Source organism: Rhinatrema bivittatum, chromosome 8 (genome assembly GCF_901001135.1).
Source record: "Rhinatrema bivittatum chromosome 8, aRhiBiv1.1, whole genome shotgun sequence".
NCBI lineage: Eukaryota > Metazoa > Chordata > Amphibia > Gymnophiona > Rhinatrematidae > Rhinatrema > Rhinatrema bivittatum.
Genome location: NC_042622.1, coordinates 30,151,572 through 30,163,865, shown reverse-complemented (window position 1 = coordinate 30,163,865; position 12,294 = coordinate 30,151,572). Strand labels below are relative to the sequence as shown.

The following is a 12,294-nucleotide window of genomic DNA, read 5'->3' as shown; positions in this document are numbered from 1 at the left end:
CATTGCTAATGGCAGTGGCTATTCTCTAAGTGAACTTAATAGCAGGTAATGGACTTCTCCTCCAAGAACTTATCCAATCCTTTTTTTAAACACAGCTATACTAACTGCACTAACCACATCCTCTGGCAACAAATTCCAGAGTTTAATTGTGCGTTGAGTAAAAAGAACTTTCTCCGATTAGTTTTAAATGTGCCCATGCTAACTTCATGGAGTGCCCCCTAGTCTTTCTACTATCCGAAAGAGTAAATAACCGATTCACATCTACCCGTTCTAGACCTCTCATGATTTTAAACACCTCTATCATATCCCCCCTCAGTCGTCTCTTCTCCAAGCTGAAAAGTCCTAACCTCTTTAGCCTTTCGTCATAGGGAGTTGTTCCATTCCCCTTATCATTTTGGTAGCCCTTCTCTGTACCTTCTCCATCGCAATTATATCTTTTTTGAGATGCGGCGACCAGAATTGTACACAGTATTCAAGGTGCGGTCTCACCATGGAGCGATACAGTTACATTATGACATTTTCCGTTTTATTCACCATTCCCTTTCTAATAATTCCCAACATTCTGTTTGCTTTTTTGACTGCTGCAGCACACTGCGGCACATGTTGCTCTGATCCTCGGTAAATCACTTGTTCGTCTGAAGTCCTTTCTGGACTTATTGTATCAGCCCCCAAGAGTTTAACAAACCCGCCCCCCCCCCCAAGTGATAGTTGTAATTGTCTGTCCCTAAGCAGTAGGGATATCTGGCCAGTGCCTCATTAATAACTATTATGATCAACAAGAAATCTAAAACTCTATAATAACAAAAGATGGCCCCACCGTAACAATGATTTAAATGTTTCCAAGTTCTAAGAAAGTTCTCTTTTTTTTTTTTTTTTCTTTCCAAGATTGGACCAAACTTATAAGCATAAATCTGAAGGGACTGAAACCTTTTTGGTATAAACCAATGTGATGAAAGGCATAAGCTTTCAACTTTTGAACTCTTCAGAAGCATCCCCATCTAAATAGTTGATTAAATAGTTGCATCTAGTTAATCCGAACCAGCTTTTAAGACCCAGGGATAATGTTTCATATTCATTATGGATATCCTGAAAAACCAACTGGCTGTGGAGTTACAAGGACAGCAGTTTGGAAGTTCTGCACCAGGCTCTGATTATTACATTGCAGTCACACAACTTGGATGGTCAGTTGTTTCTCTCCCAAATAGTTTTCTTGTTTTGCTTTCTCTCCAGGGGTCATTACCAGTGGTACTGCATTATTTTTGCTTCTAAAGTGTCTTTGTGTTTGACATCTATTGACCGATTCTTTTGTTGACGTGTAATTGATTGTGTTTGACTTGTCTTGACTCTACAGGTATTATGGCAATCCTGTTTTCAGGCATTGTCATGTCTCACTACACACATCATAACCTCTCCCCGGTCACGCAGATCTTGATGCAACAAACCCTGAGAACGGTTGCCTTCATGTGCGGTATGTATTTTTGAAATTTGCTTTCTCAGTTGCTGCAAGAATTTGAATTTTGTGAGAAATATTTTCAAAGAATTTGGAGTGAAGACCATACCAAAATTGAGTGCAGTTTTGAACAATAAAAAGGGATAAGATGGATCCCTAAAACAATTCTGATGGCCATGCACGGGTACAAGAGCAAATGTGAAAAACGTTTCTTGCAGGGCACACACAACCTTGTCAGTTTCAGGAGTTTTTATCGTTACCCATTTAAGTAAATGCAGAATTTGTTTCATTAATAAACGGGGGCATTTTCATTAGTGACCACTTAAATCTGAAGTACACAGTAAGCACAAACCAGTAGGGCTTCTATTTTAATAATAAATCCAGGGTGCACAGTAAAGCTATGATTCATAACTGAGCACCTTCAACCTTACCCTCTGTGTTCCAGAACTGAAATCATCCCAAGTGTTTTTAGTTCACAAAACTGTAATCCTTTTGTTTACCCCAGCGCTGGCCCGTTTCCCCTGCTGTGCGCTTAGCCCTACTTGTAACACGGGTGCGCTGTCATGTCATGAGAGGTTTTCCAAGCAACCTTCCCACCAGTCAGTGCTGCTGTTATCAGATACAAAAAGGAGTTCCGTCGTTTCATGAACACCACGGGCTTCCTTGCGCTGAGAGAGACGCGGAGGGATTGCTGATAACTTAGGAGCGGGACTTTCTCTTCCTTGAAGCAGAGAGAAAATTGCAAAGTAAACCTCCCCCCCTCCACTCCACCGCCTCTCTTTTTGGACCCAGTGGTTTCCTCTTGCTCCTTTGGGCTTCCAGCTCAGCTGGGATCTGGCAGTGCCAGTCTTCTTTCACAACCGTCTGGGGCATTTTGCTACTTCTTTCTCTCTCCCCATCACTTTGACCGACCCTTGCGGCGGTAGCCTTCAGCCAGGAGATCATGCAACCACTCTCCCTTTGGATCATGCAATCGTGATCCCCGAGTCCGCGAAGCAGGCAGCGATGGCCTAAATTTTCCTCCCCCACTCGGGGGAGCTGCAAACCACAGCCTCAGTAGCATCCCTTGCCCTGGAAGTTCTGGGAAGCAGAGTTCTGGGCCCGGGAATTCAGTGGAGTCCTTTTCATAGCGCTGCCACTGAGGCACTGGATCAGCCCTGTAAAGTCTCTTATCCCGAGCTATCAGATGAGATGCTGTGCGTTTTGTTTTTTTTTTTCCCTGGCATTGTCTATGGTGACAGTTGTAATAACAAAGTTTATATCGTTTTAGCTGGGGCAGGGGGACTTACCCCTTATTGCTCTCTGCAGTCTGCTGCCCTCCCAGTCAGGGAGCCCTCTGCCTCCTCTTCTGTTGAGGGGCATCTGCAGCACATTCAGAGCCAACCCAGCCCCATGTTACAGCGCTGCGGCCTCCGTTGGCTCTCTTTATGACTGCATCTGTATTTAATAGTAAGTAACTACAGTAACCATATCCAGTATAACGAGGCATTTCTGCACATCTAATCTAAAAGCATCCAGAGTTCCCTCCCTTGTAATATCTTTCTCATTTTTTTTAAATAATCAGAGCATCTAATTTTGAGCAGCCTGTGTTAACGTGGCTGCATTGATGCTTGTGCTTTCTTGGGTTTGTTTTTTTTTTTTGTAGAAGATGGAAGAATTCTTATCTGACTGTCTTATAGGAGCAATCAGGTTTGGGGGGGGTTTTTTTTTTCCCTTTAAGAGCTGCCAAAGTCATATTCCTGCCAAAGTTCTTCATTTTTGAATCAAATCCCAATACCTCCCACGTAAGCTGGTGTACGGTAATTTAAGAGCGGCAATGCCAGATGTCCTTTTACCTTAAACTGAACTCTGTATCTTTTGTTTATTCACAATCATTTCAAAGTCTGAAGCGGCCCTTCCCAAGTAAAGGGGATTTATGTGTCACCTAAAAATGAGTGGGTGGGCATTACAATAGTAATGGGGGCTTTATGGGCCTGGCAACTATTTTGGGCTTTCAACTTTATCTGAACCAACCTCTAGTGGGGCAGCTGCTCTTGAGTTTTTCTCCCATTTTTTGACCCTCCTCCCACCTTCCAACCTAGCCACTGCAACAGCAAATCTCCGCTAGGGCCTACAGACCGCGATTACCTTTGGAACCCAGTCAGAGTGCGTCTGAATCTGACCAGTGGGTGTCACTGTTGAGCAATGGCTGATGCTGGTTGGGACTGAGATTGCATCATCACCAGGAAAGGCCCAGGAGCAGGAGGCAGGTTTGGGAACTCCTAGATGTGCTGCGCTGCTGCTCAGCCATGGGGCATGCCCCATTTCTACAGTAAATTTCAGCTGAAATATAGCTGCCAGTAATCGCAGTAGCAATTTCCTAGCGTGTAGTAGATGGACTTAGGACCAATGGGTATAGTGTACTCCTGTTAGCAGTTGGAGACGGATCAGATTTCAATCTGACGTCAGCCCCTAGTACATATACCCCTGCAGGAAGTGCAGCTCTTCAGTATTTTCCGTCTCCATAGCACGCTCTCACAGCGTTAGAACAAAATCCTATGGAAAAAACCCAAATTCGGAAGAAAAGCCTACCTCTGAAGACGAGCCCCGCTCTCCTGCGGTGATACCCTTGGGTCCCTCCCCTAATTAAGAATTCCCGAGGTGATTTCTGTGGTCCCTCGGAGGTGAGCCTCGGTCAGGCAGCCGAATCGCGGCAAAGACCTAGCCCCCGATCCCGGGTGCAGCTGAGAGGAAGCGGGTGCACCCTTCAGCGTGGCGGTGAAGGTATTTGCCCTCTCCCTCCGCAGCCAGAGACCGCCCGGAATGAAATCGGGAAGTGCCGAAGACAAGGTAAGGTAGAAATCTTCAGAATAGACTCCGGTCTCCGAGGTTCAAGGAGTGGCACAGGTCGCCAGCCGGGACCAGTGCCACCGGGTTGATCCATCCTAGCAGGGCTAGGCCCCGGTTAGTTTCAGGGGTCCTCCCACATGGAGACCTCCGAGGTGGTCGCCATATTGCCCACATGCTCGCCATCGCCATATTGGCCCCATTCACCGCCCTATCCGTCATCTCGTTCCGGGCACACAAGGCCAGCTAGGCGCACAAAAATACATGTGCGCATAAAGTTGCTCGCACAAAGGTCTTGTGCGAATAACGTACACGCACAAGGACCGTGCGCATAAGTTATTCGTGTAGCGCGCGCCTACAGGGCTGAGCGCATACTGGCAACTTGGGCGCACATCTACGCGCACAACCCGCACACACATCTTAGACGTGCCAGAGCGCATAAGGTTTTACGCGCCTATAGCCATGGCACCACCGGAAACGGAGATCAAGGCCCAAGGCCTCTGCCCAGCATGCCATATCAGAGCCGCACAAAGCGAAGAGGCCAACGCCCGGTGCACTCAGTGCAAAGAGACTCTGGGAGATCCAGTTCAGGGCCAGTCCCACCCAGGGCCGAGTACTAGCTCCTCAGGGAGCACACCGGACCTAGCAAATTCCAACGGGACACCCCCTCAGACGGGGACCTCCAGGGACTCGACGCCCCTTAGATTGGATCCAGCGTCTATCTCATGGATGGAATTCTTTAAAGGGATTCACACCTTCGTCCACATGCACGCGGAGCCTCCAGTTAAACAGCCACAGCCTCCACCAGCAGACCTTATGCCCCAGGCCCCTCTAGGCCTAGACAAATGTTTCCACCGCCCAGAAGCCCCACCTTTGGGGACACGGACGACTCTGAAGAGGAAGCAGAGCCCCTAGAAGAGGGGGAACTCCCCCCGGGGACAGAGCCTCACCGAACCATGAGACGCTTCTTCACCAAGGACGAGCTCCCAGATCTGGTCACCCACAGCCTGAAGGAGCTTGCTATCCCGGGTGCAAGTACTTTGGGGGAGCCTAAGACGAATCCCCTGCTAGAGGGCCTCCACCAGACCTCCCGCCATTTCCCTCTATTACAAGCCATCCAGCAGCTAATTAACCTGGAATGGAGTGCTCCAGAGTCCACATTCAAAGGGGGACGAGCTATGGCAGCCATGTACCCCCTGGACCCGGCGGCCAAAGACCTTCTGGCATGCCCAAAAGTGGATGCCATGGACTGCACGGTCTCGAGGCGCACTACTATCCCAGTGGAGGGAGGAGCAGCTCTCAAAGATGCTGATGACCGGCGTCTGGAATCCATCCTACAAATAGCGGCCTGCTGCACCGTTGTGACACGTGCCTGCCTATCTCAGACCAGGAGCAACACCCCCGGGGAGGCCATGGAATTAGCAGTATCATTCCTTGCAGACGCTGCTTCCAATCTGGAGCGCACAGCGGCCAGAGGATTGTCATCAGCTGTGGCTGCCAGGAGGCAACTCTGGCTTCGAAGCTGGTCGGCCGACGCATCTTCCAAAACGCGTCTCACAAGGATGCCCTTCAAAGGATCCCTCCTGTTCAGCAGCGAACTAGAGAAACTGGCCAACAAATGGGGCGAGTCCCCATTGCCGCGCCTCCCGGAGGACAGGAATAAGAGAAACCCTTTCCCCTGTCCTGCAGGGGCAGAGGTTCACAGCGCTTCAATCCATACAGAAGCAACTATCAAGCACCCCGCCCTACGGACAGGAATCAGTCCTTTTGGAACAAGCACACCAAGAGAGGAACCAGTTCAGTCCCAGGCCCCAGCTGCACCCCACAATGAGATTCAGCCGACCCGTCCAAGGGAAGAAGCCATAGGGGACAGTCTAACCCTATTCTACCATAGATGGGTCGAGATAACTTCGGACAAGTGGGTCCTAGCCATTATTCGAGAGGGGTACTACCTGGATTTCATACGAACCCCTCCGGACAAGTTCGTGGAATCCCCCTGCCATGACCTCTCCAAGAGGGTGGCAGTGGAAGCTACACTGACCAGACTACTGGCCCTCGAGGCCATAACCCCAGTGCCTCCACAAGAACTAAATACTGGGCATTATTCCATTTATTTTTATCGTCCCAAAGAAAGAAGGGACGTTCAGGCCCATCCTGGACCTCAAGTCGGTCAACTGCCACCTGAGGATTCCCCGCTTCCGCATGGGAACCCTACGTTCCATAATAAGGGCGATACAACCGGGAGAGTTTCTCACATCCCTGGATCTTTCGGAGGCCTACCTACACATCCCAATTCATCAGGAACATCAGTGCTTTCTACGCTTCAAAATCCTGGACTGTCACTACCAGTTCCGGGCACTACCTTTCGGGTTAGCCTCAGCATCCCGGACGTTCACCAAGATCATAGTGGTAGTGGCGGCAACACTGAGGAAGGAAGGAATCCTCGTACACCCTTACCTAGACGATTGGCTGATCAGGGCGAAATCCCCAGAGGAAAGACGCCAAGCAACCAACAGAGTCAAAACTTTACTGGAGAGCCTCGGATGGGTGGTCAACACAAACAAGAGTTGTCTTCAGCCCTCACAATCTTTAGAATACCTAGGAGTCTGATTCGACACCAGAGAAGACAAGGTCAGCCTGACTCCCACAAGGAGTCAAAACTGAGGAACCGGTTACAAATCCTGCTGAGCGAACCTTGCCCCACAGCATGGAATTATCTACAAGTGCTCGGCCTGATGGCGTCCACACCGGAGGTAGTGCCATGGGCACGAGCTCACATGGGACCACTACAGCGCTCACTTCTATCGCGATGGAATCCACGGTCCCTGAACTACGCCATACATCCATTACTACCGGGCACAGTCTGGACCCAACTACGGTGGTGGCTGCTGATCAGCCACCTGAGCCAAGGAACAAGACTATCCTCTCCAACCTGGACCCTGCTCACCACAGACGCCCGCCTACGAGGATGGGGAGCACACTGCGGGGAGTTAACCGCCCAAGGGCAGTGGAACGCAGAAGAGTCGGGATGGAACATCAACTGCCTAGAAGCGCAGGCGGTCAGACTAGCCTGCCTACGATTCGCTCACAGACTCCGAGACAAAGCGGTCAGAGTAATGTCTGACAACGCCACAACATTGGCCTACATCAACCGTCAGGGGGGAACCAGAAGCCAACAGGTGTCTCTTGAAATAGACCCCCTAATGTCGTGGGAGGAAGTAAACCTCCAGGAAATCTCAGCCGTCCACATCGCCAGGAAAGACAACATCTCAGTGGACTACCTCAGCAGAGAAAAGCTAGACCCAGGAGAATGGAACCTGTCGTCCACAGCGTTCCAATTGATAGTGAACCGGTGGGGAACACCAGACATGGACCTTCTGGCAATCTGGTCCAACGCCCAGGTCCCCAGATACTTCAGCCGCAGGCGGGAACCTCAGTCCCAGGGGATCGATGCCCTAGGACAGACCTGGCCTCAGGGGACCCTGTTATACGCCCTCCCGCCATGGCCCCTATTGGGTGCAATCATTCACAAGATACAGCTACACAGGGGACTAGTACTTCTGGTGGCCCCGGACTGGCCAAGAAGACCCTGGTATGCAGACATGAGAAGACTACTGACAGGGACCCCCCCACCACTGCCTCCACACAGAGACCTGCTCCAACAAGGACCGATCCTCCACGAGGATCCAGCTCAATTCTCTTATGGCCTGGCCATTGAGAGGACTCGCCTGAGAAAGAGCGGATATTCAGGGGCTGTAATCAACACGCAAGTTCTCCACATCCTTAACGTACATAAGAATTTGGAGAGTATTTGAAGCCTGGTGCTACAGAAGGTCTGTCCCTCAATTCCATTAAGGTACAGGTGGCCGCATTGTCATGCTACGGCTCCAAGAGCGAGGGCGACAGCATAGCTTCTCACCCGGACGTTTCACATTTCCTGAAAGGAGTCAAACACATCCGCCCACCACTAAAGTGGCCGGTACCCCTCTGGAATCTCAACCTGGTCCTGGATTTTCTAGCAGGAGCCTCCTTCAGGCCACTCCGAGGTCTGTCCCTCCACCTGTTAACTTTAAAAACAGCATTCCTGCTGGCAGTTTGTTCAGCCCGCCACATTTCGGAACTACAAGCACTGTCCTGCCGTAAACCGTTCCTCAAGCTCACCCCAGGAACCATCCAGCTACGCACGGTTCCTTCGTTCCTTTCCCAAAGTGGTGTCACACTTCCATCTTAACCAAACCATCTCGCTACCATCGCCGGATGAGTTGAAGAATTCGGAAGAAACTTGTAGTCTGCGCCACCTCAACATCGGCAGACTCCTATCCAGATACCTGGAAATGTCGGAAGACGTACGAAAGACGGACCACCTATTCGTCCTTCACAGCGGGAAGAGACAAGGGGAAGCAGCCTCGCAGGCAACCATAGCCTGCTGGATCAAGGAAGTCGTAAGGCGTCCTACGTAGAAGCAGGCAAGCCACCGCCTCTACAGGTCAAGGCCCATTCTACTAGAGCCCAGGCAGTGTCCTGGGCAGAAACCAGAATGTTGTCACCCGCCGAGATTGCAGGGCGGCGACATGATCCTCCATCCACACCTTCTCCAGATTCTACCATCTGGATGTTCAGGCTCGGGAGGACACGGCATTTGCAAGGGCAGTACTAAGTGGTCACGGGCAGCCTCCCACCCGGTTCGGGAGTAGCTTTTATACATCCCATTGGTCCTGAGTCCATCTGCTACACGCTAGGAAATGGAGAAATTACTTACCTGATAATTTTGTTTTCTTTAGTGTAGACAGATGGACTCAGCATCCCATCCTTGGCTGCCGTTACGTTCGGAATTCAAATGATTCAAGGATAAGCCATGCTTTCATTTACCTAGGACATCCACCCTACTGGGTGTCCACGCATTCCGGTTGAGGGCACTGGCGGTCTCCAGCTATAGCCAATTCAACCAGTTCATGTTAATCAAGTTATAAAGTTTAACCAGTTTTCAAGTTAAATTAGTCAGTCACACATATATCCACAATGCTTTTCGAGGAGAATACTGAAGAGCTGCACTTCCTGCAGAGGTATATGTACTAGGGCTGACGTCAGATTGAAATCTGATCCATCTCCAGCTGCTATCAGGAGTACACTATACCCATTGGTCCTGAGTCCAACTGTCTATACTAAGGAAAATGAAATTTTCAGGTAAGTAATTTCTCCATTATAACTAGATTGACAGGATTTGTATTTTTCAGGATGTGGTGCAAGAACAAAAACATTGTGAATAATTAATTTGTTTGTTTGTTTTTCCCCCCCAGAGACCTGTGTGTTTGCGTTTCTTGGTCTATCAATTTTTAGTTTCCCTCACAAATTTGAGATTTCCTTTGTCATCTGGTGCATTGTGAGTATTTTCATAGCTATTGAAACTTTATTTGTTTTTAATGTTCCAATATTTATCTTTGTTCTATTGCTATAGAAACAGTGCTGTTTTCAAGTTGGTTGTAATGAATTTTGACCCTCTTATTTTGAACCTGCAGTTCTACCTTACACCGTAGATTCTCTAAACGGAGCTTTGTATGATTTTTTTGCCTCCTGTTCTGATTTTGAAACTGTGTTCAAACCAATCTTTTTGTCGACATTGGTGAGCTCCTTCTGTTTGCATTTGCAAATTTCTGATCTTTTGTGTCATCTTATGAGCCAAGATGGCACAATTAGTCCACATCTGGAGGACTGATACAAATTCTAGCATAGGCCACACAGGAAATACGTTTTGTGACCTTATTCAGCACTGTGCACCGCCTGGCAGGGCTATAGAAATGTTTAGCAATACAAGAAATGATCTTAACCGAGGCCTGTGGACATTCTTTCATCTAAAAAAAAAAAGTGGAATCCCAAAAATATAAGACCATCATGCAATTGCTTTAAAGAGTTAAATGCAAAATATGTTTTAATTGATCAAAAGAATGTTACTGTAGTAAAAGACATTTCATAATAACTCGGAGCGCTTGTGTATTGTTTGTGGTTGTGCTATTCGTATCATCAGTAGATCTTTCATATTCAGAAGTAGTTAAAAAAAAAGTTAGGGATTGGGCCCATAGGGTCTCCCTCTGAGATTGTGATATTAAAGTCAGCAATCGCCATTAGGCCACCCAAGAATGACCCTGGAAAAACACAGGACACTAGCGTTGCTGAGATCCGGGAGATTAGGCGCGTCGACAGGCTTGCTGATGCGGTGTTTATAGAGGTTGTGTGCTTGTTTTGATGCATTTTTGACACATTTGGGAGACATTGGTTTTGAGCTGTGCTGTCAATTTTCTGGGTGCCTTTTGTTTTTCATTCACTATAAATTACCACATGCACCAGCAAGACCTTCCTTCAGAACAAAGCAGGGATTGATTACACTATCTTCCTTTTTGCAGAGTAGAAGCATGAGGGGGCATTTTATTTAATGGCCTCCATTAAGCATTGTGGTTTGTATGTTGTGCTGCCTGCAATGAATGCATGTTTGATCAAATTCAATTGAAAGTGCTTGTAAATTCATAGAAAACAATTGAGATGCTCCTATTTACATAGTTATTTCTTTGTCTATGATGGGCAAAATATTTTCATGCATGACTACAGTCTAAAAACCTCTGCATAATCAAGATGTCCTATGGAGCAGGGGTTTAGAGGAATGTGATCCAGGATGAAAGAAAAAAAGAGCAACTTGGCCCTCCTAGTCTGCTCACTTGCGATTCTTAGACTTTGAGTAGATGAGATGATGATGAGCCAATAAAATTAGAGTATAAATAAAGTCTTCTGCTCTAATTTTTTTTTATATTTACATATATATATATTTTTTTTTTGGAAGATAGAGCAGATTAATTAATATACCATCATGCCAATGTCAGACAGTTTGTGATTACAATCAACTAATCTCCCCTCTCCCCACATGAAATTAGTTAGTGTAGCTGGGTTCAAAAAAGGTTTGGATAAGTTCTTGGAGGAGAAGTCCATTAATGGCTATTAATCAAGTTTACTTAGGGAATAGCCACTGCTATTAATTGCATCAAGTAGCATGGGATCTTCTTAGTGTTTGGGTAATTGCCAGGTTCTTGTGGCCTGGTTTGGCCTCTGTTGAAAACAGGATGCTGGGATTGATGGACCCTTGGTCTGACCCAGCATGGCAATTTCTTATGTCCTTTTAAATACCGACCCAAACCACCACAGGAAGAGCCGAGGGGAAATACCGTGCTGGTTGAGTCTTGCGTGATTAGTGATGTGCTGCCAGTGTCTTGTCAAGGAGCTCTCACCAGCTGGGTTACACTTGGTGAGGCTCTCCGTGTTTTCACAGAATTATTGAAACTTCCCCCACGGCTCCCCATATGAAAAACATTAATTGGAAATAGAACAAACAATAACAATCCTGAAAATTACATTCCAGTCATGGAATTCTTGGCAGATTTTAAAACTTTTTATTGGATCAGCAGACAAGTTATCTCCCTCCCCATCATTCCCTTACAGCTCCCTGATTGTGCTCTTAGGTGCTTCCTTCCTAATCTCCCACTCTGCCCTCAACTGAGCCTGGAGTCCTAGGATCACAGGCTGGGCTGTTTGGGTCTGATCCAGCCCCTTTCTTCCTATTGAAACAAGAGGACAGGATGGGAGGTGATGAGACCAGAGTGGACACAGCAGAGCAGAAAACAATTGTTCTGCTCCCATGTCCATCCGCTCCCCTGTTTCTGCCCACAGGTGGCCTGCAGTGCGGGCTCCAGCCTCACCCCCTCCCCTCCTGTGGGGCTGGAAGGGAGGGAGGAAAGTCTGGAGCAGACATGCAGAGAGGAAAGGAATTGCTCTGCTCCCTTCCTGTTCCCTGCAGACTGACCTGGAGGGACAGGGCTGAAGCAGTAAACAGAGCAGTTATTTATTTATACTTTTTTTTTTTTTATATACCGACCTTCCTCAAAGATATCAGGTCGGTTAACAATGCAACAAATACATCTCGATTAACATACAATAAAATATGGCATAAAACGTATAATAAATTAAAATTAATAAAA

At 47.7% G+C, this 12,294-nt stretch overlaps 1 protein-coding gene across 3 annotated transcripts in view; it reads left to right on the top strand.

Moving 5' to 3' along the window:
* SLC9A8 (solute carrier family 9 member A8) overlaps positions 1-12,294 on the top strand; it is a 220,172-nt gene that overhangs the window by 150,708 nt on the left and 57,170 nt on the right. For all 3 annotated transcript variants that reach the window (XM_029612295.1, XM_029612294.1, XM_029612296.1), the window contains 2 exons: positions 1,352-1,468; positions 9,574-9,656. In XM_029612295.1, coding sequence (XP_029468155.1) covers positions 1,352-1,468; positions 9,574-9,656 — 200 coding nt within the window. The remainder of the gene's footprint in view (positions 1-1,351; positions 1,469-9,573; positions 9,657-12,294) is intronic.